This window comes from Balaenoptera acutorostrata, chromosome 9, assembly GCF_949987535.1.
Source record: "Balaenoptera acutorostrata chromosome 9, mBalAcu1.1, whole genome shotgun sequence".
NCBI lineage: Eukaryota > Metazoa > Chordata > Mammalia > Artiodactyla > Balaenopteridae > Balaenoptera > Balaenoptera acutorostrata.
In genome coordinates, this window is record NC_080072.1 from 45,474,584 (window position 1) to 45,502,523 (window position 27,940).

At 35.8% G+C, this 27,940-nt stretch overlaps 1 protein-coding gene across 5 annotated transcripts in view; it reads right to left on the reverse strand.

The window, feature by feature from the left end:
• The window catches only part of USP47 (ubiquitin specific peptidase 47), a 124,091-nt gene that overhangs the window by 82,185 nt on the left and 13,966 nt on the right, over positions 1-27,940 (reverse strand). For 2 of the 5 annotated variants that reach the window (XM_007174924.3, XM_007174921.3), the window contains exon 2: positions 25,791-25,867. The exons of the other annotated variants lie outside the window; for them this stretch is intronic. In XM_007174924.3, coding sequence (XP_007174986.1) covers positions 25,791-25,793 — 3 coding nt within the window. In that variant the 5' untranslated portion in view covers positions 25,794-25,867. The remainder of the gene's footprint in view (positions 1-25,790; positions 25,868-27,940) is intronic. 5 annotated transcript variants of the gene reach the window in all.

Sequence of the window (27,940 nt, forward strand, 5' to 3'; positions counted from 1 at the left end):
CCACAAATTCTTTGACATGCCTCCCAGCAAGATTAGGAATCTAATTCCAGTCCCTTTTAATATGGGCCAGCATTAGTGACTTCCTGTGATACATAACATTACTTTCAAGGCTGGGCTAGAAAATAGAGAAGGCAACACAGCTTCTTCCTGGCTCTCTCTCAGATGCTCACCCTTGGAACCTGGCCATTATGCTGTATAGGAGCCAAGCAGCCACATGGAAAGGTCATGTGTAGATGTTCTAGCCACAACCCAACTGAGATCCCATCTGGCAACCAGCATCAACAACCATACATGTGAGCAAGTATTCAGATGATTCCAGACCCCAGCCTTTCAGATGCCCCAACTGACACCTAGCAGAGCAGAACAAGCTGTCTCTCTTCAGCTTGGCCCAAATTGCACGTCCATGAGCAAAAGTCATTAAGTGTGGGGGTAGGCTATTATAAAGCAAAAAATAATCAAAACAGCTAGTTTCTCAAACTGGTCCTCTTCTCACCATTCTATTTAAAATTGCAATCCTCCTCCTCTCCCTTCCTTCAGGTTTCTCCATAGTATACTTATAGCCACCTGATACATTTGTTTGTATTTTACTTGTTTATTGTTAACTCCAAAAAACTTCCATTATGAGCCAAGATGAAATAGCAGACTGGATTTACCCTCTCCACCTTAAACAACTAAAAAGAAGAGATAAAATATATGAAACAATAGTTTTCAAATATTATTAAATAACAGGTAACACAGGACAGTGATCCCTGTGAAAACACAAACAAAAAAGGTAAGCTACCTTCCAGGCTGCAGTGCGGGGAGAGAGAACCCAGTTAAAGTTCAGCAATCTTCCTGAGCTGAAAAGATAAGGTTAGAAGTTCAAGTGGGTCAATTCAGCTAGAATTTACAGAGCAGAATACTGAAGAGAAGAAAGATGTGAAAATAGCATGCTCTAGAGACATGTAGTGGTCCTCCCTGAGTACTCATCAGCATATGCATGTGAAGAAACTACCTGAGGCAGGGGGAAGAACCACAGGAAAGAATCCCTGGAGCTCACTTTAGTTCCCACCAGCCAGAGTGAAAAAAATTTCTTAATACACGGGGCTCAGATAAGAGTACACAGAAGAGTACTGTGTCAGTAGTGGGACCAAATTAGGCCTAACCTAAAGGCTATTCTGGATCAAACTTACAACACTTTTTAAAAGCAAGCCTCAAAAGGATCAAAATGTTTACAAGTAAATTAGCACTGTCAGAGAACAAAGCTCAAGAATATCTATGGAAATAAAAAATACCCAGCACCCATCAACATAAAATTCAGTGTTTGGCATCCAATCCAAAATAAACAGGCATGAATGAAAGTAGGAAATGATGACCCATAATGAGGAGAAAAATCAATCAATGAAAACCTACCCAGATATAATACAGATGATATAATTAATAGACAAAAATATAAAAAGTTTATAACTATATTCTACATTTTAAGAAGGTATAGGAAAGAATGAAAAGGAAATAAATGAAAGATATATTAAAGATTCAACTCAAGAGGAGACAAGGTGGCAGAGTTGAAGGACTTGAGCTCACCTCCTCTCACAAAAACACCAAAATCACAACTAACTGCTGAACAACCACTGACAAAAAAGAATGGAACCTACCAAAAAAGATATTCTACATCCAAAGACAAGAAGCCATAATGAGGCAGTACGAGGAGGGCTTTTGCGATATAATCAAATCCCATACCCACCAGGTGGGCGACCCACAAACTGAAAAATAATTATATCGCAGAGGTTCTCCTAGGAGTGAGAGTTCTGAGCCCAGCGTCAGGCTCCCCAGCCTGGGGGTCTGGCATCAGGAGGAGGAGCCTCGAGAGCATTTGGCTTTGAAGGCCAGGGGGGCTTGAGCTGCACAGGAGCTGCACAGGACTGGGGGAAACAGAGACTCCACTCTTGGAGGGCACACACAAGGTTTCACATGCACTGGGACTCAGGGCAAAGCAGTGACTCCATAGGAGCCTGGGCTAGACCTACCTGCAGGCCTTAGAGGGTCTCCTGGGGAGGCGGGGTTCAGCTGTGGCTCACTGTGGAGGCAAGGACACTGCTGGCAGAGGCCCCAGAGAATACACATCTGCGTGAGCTCTTCTGGAGGTGGTGATTTTGGCACTGAGACCTGGCCCCTCCAAACAGCCTGCAGTCTCCAGTGCTGTGACGCCTCAGGCCAAACAACCAAGACGGTGGGAACACAGCCCCACCATCAGCAGACAGGCTGCCTAACATCTGTCCTGAGTGCACAGCCGCCTCTAAACACACCCCCTGACATGTCCTGCCCACCAGAGGGACAAGAACCAGCTCCACTCACCAGGGGGCAGCTAGAGTCCATCCCACAGGAAGCCTGCACAAGCCCCTGGACCAACCTCACCCACCAAGGGGCAGACACCAGAAGCAAGTGCAACTACAAACCTGCAGCCTGAGAAACAGAGATCACAAACACAGAAAGTTAGACAAAATAAGACAGCAGAGAAATATGTTACAGGTGAAGGAACAAGATAAAACCCCAGAAGAAAAACTAAGTGAAGTGGAGGTAGGCAATCAGCCCGAAAAAGAATTTAGAGTAATGATAGTAAAGATGATTCAACATCTCGGGAAAAAAATGGAGGCACAGACCAAGAAGATACAATAAATTTTTAACAAAGAGCTAGAAGATTTAAAGAACAAACAAAGATGAACAGTACAATAACTGAAATGAAAAATAAACAAGAAGGAATCAATAGCAGAATAAATGAGACAGAAGAATGAATAAGTGACCTGGAAGAGAGACTGGTGGAAATCACAGCTGTGGTGTGAATAAAGAAATAAGAATAAAGAAAAAAAAAGATTGAAAAGAAATGAGGACAGTCTAAGAGACATCTGGGATGACATTAAATGCATCAACATTCACATTATAGGGGTCCCAAAAGGAGAAGAGAGAGAAAGGGCCTGAAAAAATATTTGAAGAGATAATAGTCAAAACTTCCCTACTGTGGGAAAGGAACCATTCACTCAACTCCAAGAAGTGCAGACAGTCCCATACAGAATAAACCCGAGGAGGAACATGCCAAGACACATACTAATCAAGCTGACAAAAATCAAAGACAGAGAAAAAAACATTAAAAGCAACAAGGGAAAAGCAACAAATAACATACAAAGGAATCCCCATACAGTTATGAGATGATTTTTCAGCAAAAACTCTGCAGGCCAGAAGGGAGTGGCATGATATATTTAAAATGATGAAAGGGAAAAACCCACAACCAAGAATACTCTACCCAGCAAAGCCCTCATTCAGATTTAATGGAAAAATCAGGCAAGCAAAAGCTAAGAGAATTCAGCACCACCAAACCAGCTTTACAACAAATGTTAAAGGAACTTCTCTAGGTGGAAAAGAAAAGGCCACAACTAGAAAAACGATAATTACAAATGGGAAAGCTCACCAGTAAAGGCAAACATACAGTAAAAGTAGAAAGCCGTCCACACAAAAATATTATATAAAAATCAGCAATCATGAGGAGAATACAATTGCAGGATATTGGAAATGCATTTGAAATTAAGTGACCAGCAACTTAAAACAATCTTGTGTATATATATATAGACTGCTATGTCAAAACCTGATGGTAACTGCAAACCAAAAATCTACAATAGATACACACACGAAAAGAAAAAGTAATCCAAACAGAACTCTAAAGATAGTCAACAAATCACAAGTGAACAACAAAGGAATGAAAAAGAAAGGGCTACAAAAACAAATCCTAAATAATTTTTTTAAATGGCAAAAAGAACATACATATTGATAACTACCTTAAATGTAAATGGATTAAATGCTCGAACCAAAAGACACAGACTGGCTGAATGGATACAAAAACAAGACCCACATATATGCTGTCTACAAGAGACTCACTTCAGATCTAGGGCCACATACAGAATGAAAGTGAAGGAATGGAAAAAGGTATCCTATGCAAATGGAAATCAAAAGAAAGCTGGAGTACCAATATTCATATCAGACAAAACAGACTCTAAAATAAAGACTGTTACGGGACTTCCCTGGTGGCACAGTGGTTAAGAATCTGCCTGCCAATGCAGGGGACATGGGTCCAATTCCTGGTCTGGGAAGATCCCACATGCTGTGGAGCAACTAAGCATATGCACCAAAACTACTGAGCCTGTGCTCTAGAGCCCACGAGCCACAACTACTAAGCCCGTGTGCCACAACAACTGAAGCTCGTTGCCCTAGAGCCCGTGCGTCGCAACTGAGCCCATGTGCTGCAACTACTGAAGCCTGTGTGCCTAGAGCCCATGCTCTGCAACAAGAGAAGCCACCGCAACGAGAAGCCTATGCACCGTGATGAAGAGTAGCCCCCGCTCGCCACAACTAGAGAAAGCCCACGCACAGAAACAAAGACCCAACACAGCCAAAATAAAAACTAAAAAAAAAAAAAAAAATTTGTTACAATAAAACTAAATGTGTACAAAAAAATAATTCAAAAATTTAAAAATAAAAATGAAATTAAAAAAATGAAATAAAATAAAGACAGTTACAAGACAAAAAGAACACTGCATAATAATCAGGGATCAACCCAAGAAGATATAACAATCATAAGTATCTATGCTCTCAACATAGGAGTGCCTCAATATATAAGGCAAATGTTATCAACCATAAAAGGAGAAATTGACAGTAACACAATAATAGCGGGAGACTATAACACTGCTACGTACATCAATGGACAGATCATCCAGACAGAAAATCAATATGGAAACACAGGCCTTAAATGACACATTAGACCAGATGGACTTAACTGATATTTATAGAACACTGCATCCAAAAGCAGGAGAATACACATTCTTCTCAAGTGCACATGGAATATTCTCCAGGATAGGTCACATGGTGGGCCACAAAGCAAACGTCGGTAAATTTAAGAAAAATGAAATAATATCAAGCACCTTTTCAGACCACAATGCTAACAGATTAGAAATCAACTACAAGAAAAAACCTGTAAAAACACACAAACACGTGGAGGCTAAACAATATATTACTAAACAACTAATGGATCAGTGAAGAAATCAAAGAAGAAACCAAAAAATACCTGGACACAAATGAAAATGAAATCACAACAATCTGAAAGCTCTGGGACACAGCAAAAGTAGTTTTAAGAGGGAAGTGTACAGCACTACAGTCTTACCTCAGGAAACAAGAAAAATCCCAAATAAGCAGCCTAAACTTACACCTAAAGCAACTAGAGAAAGAAAAACAAACAAAATCCAAAGTTAATAGAAAGAAAGAAGTCATAAAGATCAGATCAGAAATAAATGAAATAGAGACGAAGAAAACAATAGAAAAGATCAATGAAACTAAAAGCTGATTCTTTGAAAAGATAAACAAAATTGATAAACTGTTAGCCAGACTCATCAAGAAAAAAATGGAGAGGGCTCAAATCAATAACATTAGAAATGAAAAAAGAAGTTCCAACTGACACCACAGAAATACAAAGGATCATAAGAGACTACTACAAGCAAATATATGCCAATAAAATGGACAACCTGGAAGAAATGGACAAATTCTTAGAAAGGTACAACCTTCCAAACCTGAACTAGGAAGAAATAGAAAATATGAACAGACTGATCACAACTACTGAAATTGAAATTGTGATTAAAGAACTTCCAACAAACAAAAGTCCAGGACCAGATAGCTTCACAAGGGAATTCTATTGAACATTTAGGGAAGACTTAACACCTACCCTTCTGAAACTCTTCCAAAAACTTGCAGAGGAAGGAACACTCCCAAGCTCATTCTATGAGGCCACCATCACCCTGATACTAAAAACAAAGATATCACAAAAAAAGAAAATCATGAGCCAATAACACTTATGACTATAGATGCAAAAATCCTCAACAAAATACTAGCAAACTGATTCCGACAATACCTTCAAAGGATCATACACCATGATCAAGTGAGATTTATCCCAGTGATGCAAGGATCTTTCATTATCCACAAAGCAATCAGTATGATACACCACATTAACAAATTGAAGAATAAAAACCATATGATCATCTCAATAGATGCAGGAAAGGCTTTGACAAAATTCAACACCCATTTATGATAAAAACTCTCCAGGAAGTGGGCATGGAGGGAACCTACCTCAACATAATAAAGGCCATATATGACAAACCCACAGCTAACGTCAGACTCAACGGTGAAAAGCTGAAAGCATTTCCTCTAAGGTCAGGAATAAGACAAGGATGTTCACTCTCGTCACTTTTATTCAACATAGTTTTGGAAGTCCTAGCCATGGCAATCAAAGAAGAAAAAGAAATAAAGGAATCTAAATTGGAAAAAAAGAAGTTAAATTGTCACTGTTTCCAGATGACATGATACTATACATAGAAAATCCTAAAGATGTTAACAGAAAACTACTAGAGATCATCAATCAATTCAGAAAGTTGCAGGATAAAAAATTAATACGTAGATCTCTCTTGCATTTCTATACACTAACAATGAAAGATCAGAAAGAGAAACTAAGGAAACAATCTCATTTGCCATTGCAAAGAATAAAACACCTAGGAATAAACCTACCTAAGGAGACAAAAGACCTGTACTCTGAAAACTATAAGATGCTGAAGAAAAAAAATTGAAGATGACACAAACAGATGGAGAGATATATCATGTTCCTGGATTGGAAGAATCAATCAAAATGACTATACTACCCAAGGCAATCTACAAACGCAATGTAATTCTTATCAAATTACCAATGGCATTTTTCACAGAACTAGAACAAAAAAATTTTTAATTTGTATAGAAACACAAAAGACCCTGAATAGCCAAAGTAATCCTGAGAAAGAAAAATGGAGCCAGAGGAATCAGGCTCCCTGACTTCAGACTATACTACAAAGCTACAGTAATCAAAACAGTATGGCACTGGCACAAAAACAGAAATGTAGATTAATGGAACAGGATAGAAAGCCCAGAAATAAACCCACACACCTATGGTCCATTAAACTATGACAAAGGAGGCAAGAATATACAATGGAGAAAACACAGTCTCTTCAATAAGTAGTACTGGGAAAAATGGATAGCTACACGTAAAAGAATGAAGTTAGAACATTCTCCAACACCATACACAAAAATAAACTCAAAATGAATTAAAGACCTAAATGTAAGACCAGATTCTATAAAACTCTTAGAGGAAAACATAGGCAAAACACTCTTTGACATAAATTGCAGCAAGATATTTTTCAATTCATCTCCTAGAGGAATGGAAATAAAAACAAAAACAAATGGGACCTAATTAAACTGAAAAGCTTTTGCACATCAAAGGAAACCATAAACAAAATGAAAAGACAACACACAGAATGGGAGAAAATATTTGCAAATGGTGTGACTGACAAGGGATTAATCTCCAAAACATACAAACAGCTCATGCAGCTCAATATCAAAAAACAAACAACCCAATCAAAAAATAGGCATAAGATCTAAATAGACATTTCTCTAAAGAAGACATACAGATGGCCAAAAAGCACATGACAAGATGATCATCGCTAATTATTAGAGAAATGCAAATCAAAACTACAATGAGTATCACCTCACACTGGTCAGAATGGTCATCATCAAAAAGTCTACAAACAATAAATGCTGGAGAGGATGTGGAGAAAAAGGAATCCTCCTACACTGTTGGTGGGAATGTAAATTGGTACAACCACTATGGAGAACAGTATGGAGGTTCCTTAAAAAATTGAAAACAGAACTACCATATAATGCAGCAATCCCACTCCTGGGCATCTATCTGGAGAAAACCATAATTCGAAAAAATACATGCTCCCCAATGTTCATTGTAGCACTATTTACACCAGCCAAGACACGGAAGCAACGTAAATGTCCATCGATGAATGGATAAAGAAGATGTGGTATATACACACAATGGAATATTACTCAGCCTTAAAAAAGAATGAAATAATGCCATTTGCAGCAACATGGATGGATCTAGAGATTATCATACTAAGTGAAGTAAGTCAGACAGAGAAAGACAAATATCATATGATATCATTTATAGCTGGAATCTACAAAAATGATACAAATGAACTTATTTACAAAATAGACTCACAGACTTGGAAGATAAATTTAAGTTTACCAAAGGGGAAAGGGGGTGGGGAGAGATAAATTAGGAGTCTGGGCTTAACATATACACACTACCATATATAAAATAGGTAATCAACAAGGACCTACTGTATAGCACAGGGAACGCTACTCAATGTTCTGTAATAACCTATATGGGAAAAGAATCTGAAAAAGAATGGATATATGTATATGTATAACTGAACCACTCTGCTGTACACCTGAAACTAACATAACACTGTACATCAACTATACCCAAAATAAAAATTCAATTATAAAAAAGCATGACTTGGACACTAAACACTATGAAAGAAAAGATTAATAAACTCAATTATAGAAAAAGGAAATTTAAAAAAAGATCCAATTCAAATTTCTAAAGATAAAAAGTACAATATCTGAGATGAAACATAGAATGCATGGGATTAACAGATTAGGTACCACTGAACAAAAGATTATAAACCACTTGACGACCCAGCAATAGAAACTATCATAAATGAGACAAAGAGAGGAAAAAATCATACACACACACACACAGAGAACAGAAAAGTGGGACAACTTTCTTATCAGAAACCAAGGAGGCCAGAAGGAAGTTGCACAATATTTTTCAGGTGCTCACAGAAAATAACTGTTAACCCAAGAGCCTATAACCATAAAAATGTCCTTTAAGAATGGCCCAAATTCTATCAAACATTTAGAGAAGAGCTAACACCTATCCTTCTCAAACCCTTCCAAAATATTGCAGAGGGATGAACACTCCCAAATTCATTCTACGAGGCCACCATCACCCTGATACCAAAACCAGACAAAGATGTCACAAAGAAAGAAAACTACAGGTCAATATCACTGATGAACATAGATGCAAAAATCCTCAACAAAATACTAGCAAACAGAATCCAACAGCACATTAAAAGGATCATACACCATGATCAAGTGGGGTTTATCTCAGGAATGCAAGGATTCTTCAATATACGCAAATCAATCAACGTGATACACCATATTAACAAATTAAAGGAGAAAAACCATATGATCATCTCCATAGATGCAGAGAAAGCTTTCGACAAAATTCAACACCCATTTATGATAAAAACCCTCCAGAAAGTAGGCACAGAGGGAACTTTCCTCAACATAATAAAGACCATATATGACAAACCCACAGCCAACATTGTCCTCAATGGTGAAAAACTGAAACCATTTCCACTAAGATCAGTAACCAGACAAGGTTGCCCACTCTCACCACTATTATTCAACATAGTTTTAGAAGTTTTAGCCACAGCAATGAGAGAAGAAAAAGAAATAAAATGAATCCAAATCAGAAAAGAAGAAGTAAAGCTGTCACTGTTTGCAGATGACATGATACTATACATAGAGAATCCTAAAGATGCTATCAAAAAACTACTAGAGCTAATCAATGAATTTGGTAAAGTAGCAGGATACAAAATTAATGTGCAGAAATCTCTTGCATTCCTATACACTAATGATGAAAAATCTGAAAAATCTTAATCTGAAATTAAGAAAACACTCCCATTTACCACTGCAACAAAAAGAATAAAATATCCAGGAATAAACCTACCTAAGGAGACAAAAGACCTGTATGCAGAAAATTATAAGACACTGATGAAAGAAATTAAAGATGATACAAATAGATGGAGAGATATACCATGTTCTTGGATTGGAAGAATCAACATTGTGAAAATGACTCTAATTCCCAAAGCAATCTACAGATTCAATGCAATCCCTATCAATCCCTATCTAGTTCTAGTTTCACAGAACTAGAAAAAAAAAATTCACAATCTGTATGGAAACACAAAAGACCCCGAAGAGCCAAAGCAATCTTGAGAACGAAAAATGAAGCTGGAGGAATCAGGCTCCCTGACTTCAGACTATACTACAAAGCTACAGTAATCAAAACAGTATGGTACTGGCACAAAAACAGAAATATAGATCAACTGAACAGGATAGAAAGCCCAGACATAAACCCACGCACATATGGTCACCTTATCTTTGATAAAGGAGGCAAGCATATACAGTGGAGAAAAGACAGCCTCTTCAATAAGTGGCGCTGGGAAAACTAGACAGGTACATGTAAAAGTATGAAATTAGAACACTCCCTAACACCATACACAAAAATAAACTCAAAATGGATTAAAGACCTAAATGCAAGGCCAGACACTATCAAACTCTTAGAGGAAAACATAGGCAGAACACTCTATGACATAAATCACAGCAAGATCCTTTTTGACCCAGCTCCTAAAGAAATGGAAATAAAAACAAAAATAAACAGATGGGACATAATGAAACTTAAAAGCTTTTGCACAGCAAAGGAAACCATAAACAAGACCAAAAGACAACCCTCAGAATGGGAGAAAATATTTGCAAATGAAGCAACTGACAAAGGATTAATCTCCAAGATTTACAAGCAGCTCATGCAGCTCAATAACAAAAAACAAACAACCCAATCCAAAAATGGGCAGAAGACCTAAATAGACATTTCTCCAAAGAAGATATACAGATTGCCAACAAACACATGAAAGGACGCTCAACATCACTAATCATTAGAGAAATGCAAATCAAAACTACATTGAGGTATCACCTCACACCGGTCAGAATGGCCATCATCAGAAAATCTGCAAACAATAAATGCTGGAGAGGGTGTGGAGAAAAGGGAACACTCTTGCACTGTTGGTGGGAATGTAAATTGATACAGCCACTATGGAGAACAGTATGGAGGTTCCTTAAAAAACTAAAAATAGAACTACCATACGACCCAGCAATCCCACTACTGGGCATATACCCTGAGAAAACCATAATTCAAAAAGAGTCATGTACCAAAATGTTCATTGCAGCTCTATTTACAATAGCCAGGACATGGAAGCAACCTAAGTGTCCATCATCGGATGAATGGATAAAGAAGATGTGGCACATTTATACAATGGAATATTACTCAGCCATAAAAAGAAACGAAATGGAGTTATTTGTAGTGAGGTGGATGGAGTTAGAGTCTGTCATACAGAGTGAAGTAAGTCAGAAAGAGAAAAACAAATACAGTATGCTAACACATATATATGGAATCTAAGGAAAAAAAAACACAAAACGTCATGAAGAACCTAGTGGTAAGACGGCAATAAAGACACAGACCTGCTAGAGAAAGGACTTGAGGATATGGGGAGGGGGAAGGGTAAGCTGTGACAAAGTGAGAGCGTGGCATGGACATATATACACTACCAAACGTAAAATAGATAGCTAGTGGGAAGCAACCGCATAGCACAGGGAGATCAGCTCGGTGCTTTGTGACTGCCTAGAGGGGTGGGATGGGGGGGTGGGAGGGAGGGAGATGCAAGAGGGAAGAGATATGGGAACATATGTATATGTATAACTGATTCACTTTGTTATAAAGCAGAAACTAACACACCATTGTAAAGCAATTATACTCCAATAAAGATGTTAAAAAAAAATGACCCAGAAATTGCTTACCAAGCAGAATTCAAGACATGCTCAGATAAAGGAAAACTAAAAGAATCTGTCGCCAGTAGAAATACCCTAAAGGAATGGGTAAAGAAAATTCTCTAAACAAAAAAGGAAATGATTAAAGGGGAACCTTAGAACATCAGGAAAAAAAAAAACACAGTTAGCAAAATATGGCTAAATAGAATACATTTTCCTTCTCCTCTTCAATTTTTATTAAATGTTTGACAGTTGAAGCACAAATTAAGAGACTGCTTGATGTGGTTATAAATGTATGTAGAGGAAGTATTTAATACAATTATATTGTAGACGGGAGGGTAACAAGACATAAGGGAGGTAATGTTTCTACATTTCTATTAAATTGGTAAAACAATGACACCAGTAGACTTTGATAAACTTGTATATACACAGAAGAACCACTAAAAAAGCTATTACAAGAGGATATGATCAAAATCAGTATGAATAAATCAAAACAAAATTTTAAAAAATACTCAAATAACACACAGGAAGGCAAGTAAAAGATAATAGCAAAATGAAAAACAGAAAATAAACAGAAAACAAAATAAAATGGGAGGCTTATGCTCTAACATGTTAATCATTACATTAAATATAAATGACCTAATCACACCAATTAAAAGAGATTTGGGAGGGTAAATTAAAACTATATGCTGTCTCTAAGAAACTCAGACACACACACCTACACACACAAAGATGTACATCCATACAGAATACATACTATGTCAAATATATGATATACACAAAACACTTTAAAATAAATTTACACAAGATATATGTTTCATGTAAAATATTTAATATGAAAGTCAAAAAGGGAAAAAATGTACCATGCAAACATCAAAGAAAACAAGAGTTAATTTTAAAAATTAATATCAGTTAAAGTAGACTTCAGAACAAAGAAAATTATCAGAGATAGAGAGGAACATATAATGATAAAAGGGCCCATCCACTAAGAAGGCATAGCAATCCTAAATTTGTATGAACCAAACAGATCTGCAAAATTTGTGAGGCCAGAACTGGTAAAACTAAAAGAATAAAATAACTCTACAATAATTAGGAGACTCCAACACCTCTCTCTCAACAATTGCTACAACAACTAAACAGAAAATAAGCAAGGACACAGGAAAACCCAACAATACCATCAACCAACAGAACCTAATTAACATTCGTAAAGGGACACAATATACATTCTGTCCAGATGCACTTGGAACATATTCCAAGACAGGCCATATCCCAGGTCATAAAACAAATTTTAACACATTTAGAAGAACTACAATCAAATATATTCTCTGCTCATAACAGGACAACAGAAGATCTAAATAAATAAAGCAACATAATGTAGTCTTACATTGGAAGACTCAACATAGTAAAGATGTCAATTCTTCCCAAACAAAAATACAGTTTTTAAAGCAAGTCCTATCAAAATCCCAGCAAGATTTTTTGAAGATATAGACAATATTCTGAAACTTATATGGAAAGGCAAAGGAACTAGAATAACTAAAAAGATAAAGTGAGAGGACTCTGTCTACTCAATTTCGAGACTTATAGCTACAGTAATATAGCTACAGTAATCAAGACTGTGTGGTACTGGTAGATAAATAGACAAAGAGATCAATGGAACACAATAGAGATCCACACAGATATGCCCAACTGATTTCTGACTAGGTGTAAAAGCAACTCAATGGAGGAAAGAGTGTCTTTTCAACAAATGGTGCTGGAATAATTGGACATCCATAGGCAAAAAATAATAATCCTGGACCTAAGTCTCTCACCTTATACAAAAAGTAATTGAATATAGATCATGAACTTAAATGAAAAATGTAAACCTATAAAACTTTTAGAAAAAAAAATAGGAAAAAATCTTCTAGAGCTAAGGATAGGCAGAGTTCTCAGACTTGACACCAAAAGCATGATTTACAAAAAGAAAAATTGATAAACTGGACGTAATCAAAATTGAAATATCTATTTTGCAAAGACTCTGTTAAGAAAGAAAAGACAGGGAATTCCCTGGCGGTCCAGTGGTTAGGACTCAGCACTCTCATTGCCAAGGGCCGAGGTTCAATCCCTGGTCAGGGAACTAAAAATCCCACAAGAAAAAAAAAAGAATGAAAAGACAAGCTACTGACTGGGAGAAAATATTTCAAACCACATAATCGACAAAGAAAGGACTAGTATCTAGACTATACTGTAAAGAACTCTGAACACCTAACAATAAAAAAGCAAACAATATAATTAGAACACAGGCAAAAATCATGAGACACATTTCAATGAAGAAAACAGATGACAAGTAAGCACACAAAAAGATGGTCAACATCATTAGCCATTAGATAAATACAAATTAAACCACAATGAGATATGACCACACACCTATCAGAATGGCTAAAATTAAAAATAGTGGCAACATCAAATGCTGACAAGGATGCAGAAAAATTGGATCTCTCATAATTTCCTGCTGGGAAGTAAAATGGTACAGCTACTTTAGAAAACCATTTGGTAATTTCTGAAAAAACTAAATATGCAACTACCATACAACCCAGCAACTGTACTATTCAACAGTTATCACAGAGAAATGAAGAATTATTTCACACAAAAACCTATACATGAATTTTATAGCAGCTTTACTCATAATATCCAAAAACTGCAAATAATCTAGATGTCCTTCAACAGCTGAATGGAAACAAACTGTGGTACATCCATACCAAGGACATTAATAAGCAAAGGAACAAACTGTTGATACATGGGACACCCAGAGAAGCATCCAGAGAATTATATATTAAGTATAAAAGGTCAAGTCCAAAAGGTTACATACAGTAAGATTCCATTTATACAACATTTTTGAAATGACCAAATATAGAAATGGAAAACAGCTAAGTGATTGCCAGGAATCAAAGAGGGGCTGGGAGTGGGAGGGCAGTGAGTGTAGTTATAAAAGGGCAACATGAGAGATCCTTGTGGAGATGAAAATGTTCTGTATCTTGACTGTATCAATGCCAATATCTTGATTGTTATATTGTACTATAGTTTACATGATGTTACTATTAAGGCGAACTGGGTAAAAAGTACATGATGTCTCTTTTTTATTTCTCAGAACTACAGATGAAACTATAACTAACTCAAAATTAAAAGTTTAATTTAAAAATAATACGTCTGCCTATCCTACTACTCTTCCACCTCTCTTCTCCTAGAGACTAAAAGAGGATTGCCTGTTTTAAACCTTGGAGTGGAGTGAAGCGGGGGTGGTACTCCTGAGAACCTGTAGCCGCAGACTGGCCCTCATGTTGATTTGCAGCCCCAATTCGCACTATCTGTGTGGTATTAAAAAAAACCCACAAGTTAAGAATTACTTTGAAAATGGTTCCAGAACAGCAGATACATGGCAGAAACAATCACAATTTTCTTCTGAAAGAAGCCATTTGTATTCCAAAGTTCATATAATTTCCATAAAAATTATTCTCATAATTACAAGACATATGAACAGCTCAAAATTGTTTTTTTTAATCACTAAATACATAATGAAAAAGGCACCATAAGTGAGAGTCAGCAGAGAATAAAACACAGCAGATGACATACAATAAAAGTTTCAATACTGAAACTATCGGTAACATTATAAAAGAAAAATGTACAATATGCTTCAAGAAATAAAAAAGAACTCTGAATTCATGAGTAGACGTTGGCAATCAGCAGGCTTTTAAAAGTAACAAACAGAATTCCTAGAAAAGGATATAATAATAAAAGTAAAAATCACAAAGTTTAACAGTGTATTTAAAATACTGAAGAATTAATGAATCTCATATGATAGAACTAAAATTTTCTAAACTTTTAGTGACAAAACAATGTAAAACATTAAGAGCATAAGAGGCATGAAGGATGCAGTAAAAAGGATACATCCAGGAGAAGGGAGAGAAAATGGAAGTAGAGAAAATTTAAATACATGATGGCTAAGAACTTCAACAACCAATGGAGGATACCAAATCAGATTCAAGAAACCCAACAAATTTCAAGCAAAGTAAATACAGAGTTTAAATGCAGGCAGGGAGAAATGAGAGATTACCTTTAAATAAACTAAAACAATTAGACTTTCAGTTGATTTCTCAACAGCAAAAATGGAAGCCAGAAGACTGAAGCATACCCTTCATCTTCTAAATAACAGTAACTGGTAGCCCAGAATGCTACATACAGCAAAAATGTCTTTTAGGAATGCAAAACCAAAGATTTTTATGACCAGTAGATCCTCATTAAAGAAACCCTTAAAAAGGTATTCTTCTTTACCCTTTCTTATGCTTAGGCACTCAGTGTTTTTTTTGTCTAAGAATCTTTTCTAAGGGCTAAAATCCCAGTCAACATCTGTCTATAACCACATAAAAGACTCCAAGTGAGAACCACTCATTTGAGGCAGGTCAGTTCTTAGACCTATGAGAGACTTGTATCCTAATCACAAGAGACTACAAAAGCTTGAGGCATCATATGCTCTTAGAACTTCATTGAAAGTTCATGATGAAAGAGAGGATGTTTCCTCTTCTGTCTTCCTGTTTATATTATGGAAAATTATATTTCACAGTAACCTCTCAAAAAAATGTATCATGGGCAGAAAGAAAAGTAATCCTAGAGAGAAAGCGATGAATTCTGATCTAGCATGACAACAGTGAGACATACCTGGTTTCTACTAAACAACTATTGTGGTGCCATAATCATGTCCACCAGGAAGACAACTTTCTAGAAAAACCACCACCAGCTCAATGCACATGCAATGTCTAAACAAAGTGCTTATATGGGGTTGGCCAAAAAGTTTGTTTGGGTGTTTCCCAAATGAACTTTTTTGGCCAACCCAATATATTGTCAGCTAATCATAGGCATGGAGAAAAAGACTGTTCATGGATTTCAGCTTTAAAAAACCATATTCCCTCTCTTGAGTCTTGTGTCACATCCTCACCCCCATGCCTCTGTACTAGATCTAGTTCCCTCTTTGGTAGTAACATTTTTACTCAGTGTTTAAATTCTGGTCCCAAAGTAGTTATTTCGTCTTTGACAAAGGAGTGTGACACAAGAAGAAATAAATAGCTGCAAAAATTAACTCTAAATGGATCAAAGATCTAAATGCAAAAGCTAAAATTATAAACTATTAGAAGAAAACATAGGAGAAAAGCTTCACGACACTGGATTTCACGATTTCTTAGACATGATACCAAAAGCAGAGACAATAACAACAACAACAGAATACATAATTTGGATTTCATTAAAATTCAAATGCTTGTGCATCAAAGGACAACAGAGCAAAAAGGCAACCCATGGTATGGGAGGTAACACCTGCAAATCATGCATCTGTTAAGGTATTAATATCTAGAATATATAAAGAATTCTAACAACTCAAAAACAACAACAAATACCCCAAAACTCTGGTTAAAAAATAGGCAAAGAACTTGAGTAGACATTTCTCCAAAGAAGATATACAAACAGCCAACAAGCATATCACCAATCATTAGGAAAATGCAAATAAAAAATACAAGATAACCACTTCACACCCATTAGAATGGCTATTACCAAACAAAACCAAAGACCGATAACAAGCAAACAAAACCCCCACTAACACGTTGGAGGGGGTGTGGAGAAACTGAAGCCCTTGTGCACTGCTGATGGGAACGTGAAATGGTGCTTACACTGGAAAACAGTATAGGTTTTAGCAGGATAGCAGCACTATTCACAATAGCCAAAAAATAGAAACAACCCAAATGCCTATTGACGGATGACATGATAAACAAAATGTGGGCATAAACAGACAATGGAGTATCATTCAGTCTTAAAAAGGAATGAAATTCTGGTATATGCTATAACTTGGATGGATCTTGAACACACCATGGTAAGAGAAAGAAACCAGACACAAAGGACAAATATTGTATGATTCTACTTATACAAGGTAACTAGAGAAGTCAAGTTCATAGACAGAAAGTAGCATTGTGCTTGCCAGGGACTAGGAAGAGGAAGGATATGGGGAGATATTGCTAATGGATACAAAGATTCAATTTGGGAAGATAAAAACAGTTCTGGAGATGGCTGGTAGTGATGCTTGCACAACAATGTGAATGTACTTAACGCCAGTGAACTGCACACATAAAAATGGTTAAAATGGTAAAGTCTATGTTATGTGTATATTATCACAATTTTAAAAAATGAGGAGCAAAAGAACTGATAAATATGTGGGTAAACTAAACAATGTCTTCTATGTTTAAAAAAGAAAAGACAGAATTAAAGTATATAACAATTATACCATACAAGTGAGGGTGTTACTGGAATTAAAGCATTCTAACATCCTTACACTATTCAAGAGTAAATTAAAGATAATTAATTTTAGACTTTGGTAACTGTGCATATTAAATTAGTCAATTTTAAACACACTTACACTAAAAGAATATAAACAGTATATAATGTCCAAACCAACAGAAAAAATTAAAGTGGAATGAAAAATATCATTTGAACCTAAAGAAGCCAAGAAAGAAAAGAAACAACAATAATGAAATAGGTTAAATCATGTCCCTAAAGATAACAGGTCCTAATCCCAAGAGCTTATAAATTTTACCTTCTATGGCAAAGACTGCAGATATGATCAAGTTAAGGATCTGGAGATGGGGGATTATCCTGGATGTGACAGTTCTAAATGCCTGAATATATTAAATAAAATAGCTTTGAAATATACAATGCAAAAACTGATAGTATAATGAAAAATAAATCAATCCAACATATTAGTGTGAGATTTTAATACACGTTTTTGATAGACTTAATAGACCAAAACAAAAACAAAAACATCAATGTTACAGAAAAACACACATCAAAATTAACAAGACTCATCTAACAGATACATGCAAAGACTATACTTAACAGCTGCAAATATATATATTTTCAAAGCACACATAGAATATTTATAAAAACTGACCTGATAACTCGGTTTTTTTTATAAAGCAAGTCTCAATAAACTTCCAAAGACTGGTATCATATAGAACACTTTCTTCACTATAATGCAACTGAATTAAACATCAATAACAAAAAGGTAACTAGGGGTTTCCCTGGTGGCGCAGTGGTCAAGAATCCGCCTGCCAATGCAGGGGACACGGGTTTGAGCCCTGGTCCGGGAAGATCCCACATGCCACAGAGCAACTAAGCCTGTGCGCCACAACTACTGAGTCTGCACTCTAGAGCCCGCGAGCCACAACTACTGAGGCCACGTGCCACAATTACTGAAGCCCACGCGCCTAGAGCCCACGCTCCGCAACAAGAGAAGCCACCGCAATGAGAAGCCCGCGCACTGCAACGAAGAGTAGCCCCCGCTCGCCGCAACTAGAGAAAGCCCGCATGCAGCAACGAAGATCCAACACAGCCAAAAGTAAATAAATAAATAAATTTTAAAAAAAGGTAACTAGGAAAATCACATAATTACAAAATTAACATATACTAATTGACGGGTCAAAGAAGAATAATGGAAAATAGAAAATATTTAGAACCAAATGATAATGAAAATATATCAAACTTGTACAGAATATGGGGGGCAGGGGAGAAGCAGGGAGCTTTCCTGGCAAAATAGGTGAGCCTTTGTGGTACTAGGCAGAGGTGAGATAGAGTGGAAAGCCAGGAAGAACTACAAAAATCTAGAGCTGAAAAAATAGTCAGTTCTCTGCTACTATTTGGCATTTGGGGCTGTGGCTGGTCTCCAGAAAGCAGAAAACAAAAACAACAACAAAATCTATGTCATGTAACTAAAGCACCAGAACAGGAGAAATAAAAAGATAAAAGCAGAAATTAATGAAATGGAAAATAAAAATACTATAACGAAAACTATCAAAGTCAAAAGCTGATTCTACTGAACAACAACAAAACCTAATTAATGACAAACCACTGGTAAGATCAATCCCCCAAAAAGAGAAGGCACAAAAGTATTATGATAAGGGGATGTAACTATTAGATACAACAACAACAACAAAAGATAAAAGAATGCCACAAGCAAATTTATGCCAACTTATCTGAAAACATAATGGAATGGATAAACTCCCAGAAAAATAAGTCATCAAACAAACTCAAAGGAAAACAAAAGAAAACCACAATAGTGCTCAAGTCATTAAACAGATCTGAGTCAGTAGTTAAAAATCTCCCAATAAGAACAAGAAAAACTTCCACGCCTGGATGATTTTACTAAGATTTTCCAAATACTCAAAAGATAATTTGATTTTTACAGAACTTCTTCACAGTTATAGAAAATGAAGAACACTCTCTAAATCATACTATGAGGCTAACATGTGATATTAAACTCTAAAAAGACTAATATAAGAAAGGAAAATTATAAATCAATACCACACATGAAAACTGCAAAAAATGTGAAACCAAGTATTAAGAAACTGAATCTAGCAATGTATTAAAGCATAATACATCACAACCAGGTTCATTTAACATTGGAAATATCAATTTACATAATGCCACACATTAACACGTTAAAGAGAGAAAATCATGACAACATATACAATACAGAAAATTCATCTGAAAATAAACATCTTTTCATGATAATGCATAACAAAATAGGAAGAGTCTTTCCTTAACTTGATAAAGTGCATCTACAAAAATTTACAGCAAACATATTTAATGACAAAATGATGAAAGCTCTCACTTTAAGAACAAAACAAGGTTGCACACTAGTCACTATTTCTGGTCAACATTGTACCAAAGGGACAGTTCGATAAGGAAGAAAAACAACCTAAATGGATTAGAAAGTGCAGTCATTATACACAGATGTCATGACTGTCTACCTAGAAAACCCAAAATACTTTTCATATAAATTATTACCATTAATAATAGCTTATCAAAGTTTCTATGCATTAAAAAACCAATAAACCAACAACAGATTTAAAATGCAGTAAAAAAAACTATTTACAATAGCATCTTAAAAAATACTTAGGAATAGATCTAACCAAAAATCTGCAAGCCTTTTATGAAAAAAACCATAACATCGCTTTGTAAGAAATTAACAAAGATCTGAATAAGTGATAAGGTAATGAAACGTGTCATTTTCATAAATTGGAAGATTCAATACTGTAGAAAAGTTAACTCTCCCAAATTAATCTATAGGTCCAATGTAATTCCAATCAAAATTCCAAGAGTGCGTGTGTGTGTGTGTGTGTGTGTGTGTGTGTGTGTGTGTGTGTGTGTGTTGGGGGTGGAGGGAGGACTAACAGGCTGATTCTTAAACCTGTACAAATGGGTAAAACTACAAGAATAGCCAAGACACTCCTGAACAACAGTACATGAAAAAGATCTGGGGAGATTCCAAGGACTACACTCCTAGTGTGTACAGCAAACAGAATGATGAGTCTACAGAAAACAAATGACAAAACTAGCACAGTAGGGCTTCCCTGGTGGCACAGTGCTTAAGGACCCACCTGCCAATGCAGGGGACATGGGTTCGAACCCTGGTCCGGGAAGATCCCACATGCTGCAGAGCAACTAAGCCCGTGCGCCACAACTACTGAGCCTGTGCTCTAGAGCCTGCAAGCCACAACTACTGAAGTTCACGTGCCTAGAGCCAGTGCTCCACAACAAGAGAAGCCACTGCAATGAGAAGCCCGCGCGCAGCAACGAAGACCCAACGCAGCCAAAAATAAATAAATAAATTTATTAAAAAAAAAAAAATTAAATAGAGAACTTACAACCAAAATTTGTGGAAGCAGCAAAACTGTCTGCAAATTGGGTTTCCAATGGTTCTGTATTACAGACACATAATATGCATAAAATATATTACGGATATATATAAATATATGTATAAGCATGAAATAAATTTCCTTTTTTTCTTGTAAACCAAAAAAATTTTTTTGCCTATGGATTAAGGACTTTCAGATGATCTGACTGTATATATACATACATTTAGAAAGAAATAGATATAGAAATAAAAACAGATTTCATGTTTATATACATGTCTGTGCATATTTTCTACCTCCTTCCACTGAGAGTACCTAGAAGCAATGACATCCCTGTAGCAATAAACAAATCTAATGCCCAGATCTTGGTTTCTGAATACCATTCTCCACAAAAGGATCCATAGGTCTTTGTAGAAATGGCTGATGTTAGTGTTAGGGCTGGGAAAATACACAGAGTTTGGAATGCCCTGCACTGCCAGAAATTAAGGACATCCTCCAACATTGGTGGGATATGTCAAGAGGACACAGGAACCAGTTGAAAAGGCTCTCACTGGTCAAATATGGAATAATTTAAACATCAAAATAAATAGATGATTTGTTCCATTCAAAAGTGAACATTAAAGAGATTACTGTATAGAATGGAAAGTAATCAAATGACTAAGAATATATATGTAGGTATTCTGAAACTTTTAATAGTATATCATTTAAATATGTCACATTTCCCATTCCCATTTTTGTTTAGCATTCCTAAAAAGTCAAGCCTTTATAATAAAACATCTCTATTAATCATTACAATCAGAAAGTGATACAAATGACATTTTACTAACAAAAATTCAAAACTTTCTTAGTATCCACGTTAAGTCCATTCTCACTAGTCCTCTATAACTTCCCCCAAATGGCTCAGTCTTATTAACCATAGCTTTTCATAATTATTTCATTTTAAGCTCAAATCTCTAATAAAAAAAATTCTTTCACATATCTAAGGTTTGTATCAGTTTTTTAAAAAACAGAATTTATCTCTTCTTCTTAATATACTCAAAACAAACAAACAAATATGTCCAAGGAATTGAGGAGATTAGTCAGGAGTACGTAAATACTTCAGAAAATCATAAAGATACAATATGAATGTGAATAAAGACCACAACAACTGTGTAGGAAGAAACATAAGCAGATTCTTATGTGTGATTCTACTTAGCCAAGAAATAAAAACGGGTACTTTAAAATCTTAACTACCAAAAACAAACCACAGAAGCAGAAAGTCTAAGGTCCTTTAGGGAATTCTCTAAACAAAATATATTCATTCAGGAAAATAATTCATAATATGTTATAGCTGATGCTTTTGGAAGCATAGTGTGCTCTTAAAACTTCTAAGTAAATTTTTAAAAATTGAATTGATTTTGGAAACTCTGAAAAGTTTCCAAAATGATTTTCAATTTTGAAATTTTTTTTACTGCAAGGGCTTTTACTATTTAAAGGAAGTTTGATAATAATCACTCCCTGCTTTAACCTGCTTTCTTCATATATATTGAGTTTTTTCAAATTCAAATCTTCATATAGGAATTTTCTAAAAGATGACTTTGTACCTATTCTAAAAGCTTAGTTCAAGGCATAAAAAAATTGTAAGTACATTCTACTTTACTATTTTAGCTAAATACAAATTCTGTGATAAACTAACTTGCAATATTAACAGGTACTTATTTAATATATCATGGAATGGATTTTCTGAACTTAAACTAATATAGAACATGATAACATCAACTGCCTGTCAACATATAACATTTGTTTTTAAAATTTTAAAATACGTAGTTTCATACCTGCCTTTGTGCTCTAGTATTCGGGTGTCCCTCAGACTCCTGCATTCCACTTCCTTCTAAAATACCCATAAATCAAGCTCCCAGAACCCCCATAATATAATTAGAAAACTAAACATATAAAACTCTGAAAACTCTGTAACATTTTTTCTTGTAACAGATTACATCAAGTACTCTTTCCATTGATTAGTAGAAAAGTAACAATGTAAAGTTTCAGCACTTTAAAAGAGTAGTTTACAATCTATTTAACTATGATCAACATATTTCATTTGATAGTTAAGAAGCAATCAATCAGATGACTCATCACACACGACACAGAACTATAATACATATATTTAAAGATGGATGAACCTTTGGACATCAGATCAAGCTCCTTATTCTACAGATGAACAACAAATTAAGAAACCTGAAGTGACTTCCCTAAGGTCACATATGAACACAGATCTCCTAAGAAATTCAAGCTTTCTGATGACTTCATAATGTTGAAAATATTTGTGTCATTAAAATTATGATAATAGTATTTTTCCTCTCACTTCTATCCTAACACCATTCCCACTTTTGCCATACTCTTTTTAACAGTTGTTCTACTACTGTTAATGGGTAACCCACTGTTTAGGCATCTATACTTAGAAACTAAACAAACTACTCTCAGGAGGGTATATAATATGTCCTTTACTATTCATGTTATCTTTTATTTTTGATTACAGCTAAGTTTTCTTCCGTGAGTAGGCTGTTCTTGACAAGCAGTGACTCAGCTTGTGATACAACTGACTTGTTTACAAGTCTTGAATGTTCTACTGCATTACTACTAAATCAAAGTAGATTTTTATATTATCTGTTACCATGCTTTTTATTTAGAAGCATGGATAATACTCTGAACATGAAATTATACAACTGAAAAAAAATGTTAAGGTTATTTAAAACAATTTAAAGATTTTATTTCCTACTGGAATGGTCTACAGTGCAAAGAGCAATGTAGTGCAGAGGCAAAGGATCTAGGCTGGAACCCTTAGGTCAAGGTGGCTACTTTTCTTTTAGCCGTGTAATCCTATGCAAGTCACTTATCTCTGACTCTCATGATCCACAAAGAGTTTTTCTGAAGATCAAGAGTGAACATCTTAAAAATGCTCCATAAATGATAATAATAATAATATAGTATCATATAAAATGTATTGTCATAGAACTGTCAGCTACTATCCTTATAATAGACTTAAGAAATATACAATTCTCAGACTTCCCTGGTGGTGCAGTGGTTAAGAATCTTCCTGCCAATGCAGGGGACATGGGTTCGAGCCCTGGTTCGGAAAGATCCCACATGCTGCGGAGCAGCTAGGCCTGTGAGCCACAACTACTGAGCCTGCGCTCTAGAGCCCAAGAGACACAGCTACTGAAGCCCGCACGCCTCAACGAAGAGTAGCCCCCGCTCACCACAACTAGAGAAAGCCCGTCTGCAGCAACGAATACCCAATGCAGCCAAAAATAAATAAATTAAGTAATTGTTTTAAAAAGTGTTAAAAAAAGAAATATATAATTCTCAACTATAATATTTATATTATAATTTATATTATTTAAAATTTCAGAAGATGATCTTTTTTGGGTAATAGAAATTTCATCAGACAGGAAAGATCTGCAAAAATCTTTGTTTTCTGATCGCACAGCCTTCTTACAAAATTTAAAAACCTATTACTGAGGGACTTCCCTGGTTGGCACAGTGGTTAGGAATCCGTCTGCCAATGCAGGGGACACAGGTTCGAGCTCTGTTCCAGGAAGATCCCACGTACCACGGAGCAACTAAGCCCGTGCGCCACAACTACTGAGCCTGCGCTCTAGAGCCCGCGAGCCACAACTACTGACCCTAAGTGCCACAACTACTGAAGCCCGTGCGCCTAGAGCCCGTGCTCTGCAACAAGAGAAGCCACTGCAATGAGAAGCCCACACACTGCAATGAAGAGTAGCCCCCGCTTGCCGCAACTAGAGAAAGCCCATGCGCAGCGACAAAGACCCAGTGCAGCCAAAAATAAATAAATAAATAAATTTATTGGGGAAAAAAAAAAACAACCTACTACTGAAAAAGAAGCAAAAAACTACTACCAAAAAGTTTATGTAGATTTATAATTTAGAGACAAATCTTATACCTTATCTAGTCCAACTCCCTCATTTCAGAGATGAACAAAGAAGAAAAAAAAGAAAGGCCCAGAAAGGATAAGCAACGCAAAGTCAAACCAATGCGTTTTCTGATTCCCAAACCATTATTCTCTCCACCAGATAGCTAATATATGAACCCCTTTCTCAAGAAGCCTGTCAAAATTATAGCCATACTCTTTAACACAATTACCAGTTTTCTCTATGTAAATCATCAACTCCTTGAGAACAGGTACTCTTTTTACTTCTCTCTCTCCTATCAGTACTAGCAAAACTTTAAATATGTAATATTCAAATAAAATATGATTTTTTACAATCAGGCTTAATAAAAAACTTCAAGTACATGAAAAGATACACTACCTCACTAGTCATTAAGAAATGCAAATTCAAACCACAGAGATATCCCTACACACTAACTAGAATGATTAAAAAACTAAACTGAAAAATATTGACATTACCAAGTACCAACACAGAAGCAGAGCAATTAGAATGTGCATACATTGCTGAATGGAATGCAAAATGGTACAGCCATTTCAGAGAAGAGTTTGGCAGTTTCTTATGAAGTTAAACACGCACTTACCATATGAAGACATATGTCTACCAAAAGAAAAAGCTGTACACAGATATTTGTAGCAGCTTATTCAGAATCACCAAAACCTGGAAATAACCCAAATGTCCATCAGTTAATAAATGGATAAACAAATTGTGACACTGGACAATAAAAAGGAAGCCTAGTGATACAAGAGAACATAGATAAACATCGTAGTTTTACGCTAGATGAAAGTCAGACTCAAAATGCTACATACTATTTGAATTCCAGTTATATGAGGAAAAGGCAAAACATGAGGGGAGAAAACAGATCAGTGGTTGCAGAGCCTAGAGATGGGAGGTGGGCTGATTATAAGAGGCATGAGAAAACTTTTTTAAGGTGATGGAGATGTTTTATATCTTGACTGTGGTGGTGGTTATACAACTGTATAAGTTTGTCAAAATTCATAAAACTGTATGCCTTAAAGGAGCAAATTTTACTGTATATAAGTTATACCTCAGTAAACTTGACTTTTTCAAAAAAGTCTCATTCTAGCTCTTCCACTACCTGAGACATTAAGTTATGGGGTTTTTACAGCCTTCATGTTTTCCTCCCCTATAAATGAAGGAGCTGTAATACCTAACTACTACCTCCCTTCCAGTGTTAAATCATATCACTGAATTGTAGAAATATTTTCTGCATCACTGTCTATTTTTCTTAGAATTTTAAAAATCATATTTGTGTTATGTTAATGGTAAATAATGTAATAGTAAATAAATATTTCAAGACGTGAATTTAAGATGTCAAAATTAAAGCAGCAATATTTCTTAGATGTCTTTTTTCTTTTGATATGGACCATTTTTAAAGTCTTTACTGAATTTGTTACAATATTGTTTCTGTTTTTATGCTTTGGTTTTTTGGCCACGAGGCATCTGCGATCTTAGCTCCCCGACCAAGGCTCGAACCAGCACCCCCTGCACTGGAAGGCAAAGTCTTAACCTCTGGGCCGCCAGGGAAATCCCTTAGATGTCTTTTAATAAGAGACTTCATTGTTAGGTATCTTATTTTTCACCAATTCCCTTTCATTACCACAAAATGCTATAAACAAAGTAATAAATTATACAACTTGGTATACGTAAAATTAAAGGCAACAAAATTAAAATACCTAAACACATAAAAAGATAGACATTTTATATCTATAAAATGGAAGAAATGTATATGAATTCATAGATAGTTTATGTATTGATATACTTACTAAAGCAATACGATCTTTTACCAGGTATAAGTCATACAAAAATTCTACTTTCTAATGCAACCCGGAACCGGGGTTGTAATCAAGAGCTCCTCTCAGTAAAATATTAAAGTCAACTGAATTTGGAGCACTGGGGAAATCCTTGGGAAGATTTCATTAATCCCCTATTAACACTCCTTGTGGTGTTCTCAGTTGCTGCTGCTGCTGCTGCAGCCGCCACCAGTCATCACTCTAGCACCAGTGCCGCTTCTAGCCTGTTGAGCTGCCGAAAAGAAGGGGGGTATAAACAGGGAGTTCTCTATACTATGGCTCCTACCAAGACAAATGCCTGTAAACAGACAGTGGTAAAGCGCTCAAGAAAGCAACCAGCTACAAAAGTCACTCCCAAGAATATGTCTTATACTGAAAAGGTGAAGAAACCACATTTTTACAAGCCTCATACTGCGGCTGTCCCTGAAGTACACTGAACTTCTCACTTGCAAGTGTTCAGGACTTCAAACCAGATCTACACTACCAAAGTGCAGCTACTGGCACATTTCTGGAGGCAAATCAGGCCTATCTAGTTAGTCTATTTGAAGATACCTACCTGTGTGTTATCCATATCAAATATGTAACAATTATGCCAAAGGATATCCTGCCAGGATGACTCAAATGTGGAGAATGCACTTAAGATGCATTATGAAGGGAAACATTTTATTCTTAAAAGAACAAAAGAAAGTACCTAATATGACTGCAAATGAAAAAAAAAAAAAGCAGGTGAGAGAATCGGTATTATAGCAAATTCCGCCTTGCCCCATTTTCGTTTGTGTGTAAATGTTTAATATTAATGCAGCGATATAAAACATTCATGCAAGTAAACAATGTTTCAGCAAACAAGTTTCACTGAATTTGTTTGTAACAATTATAAACAAATCTGTTAACTTTTTCTGCCAAAAAACCATTTCCTGCG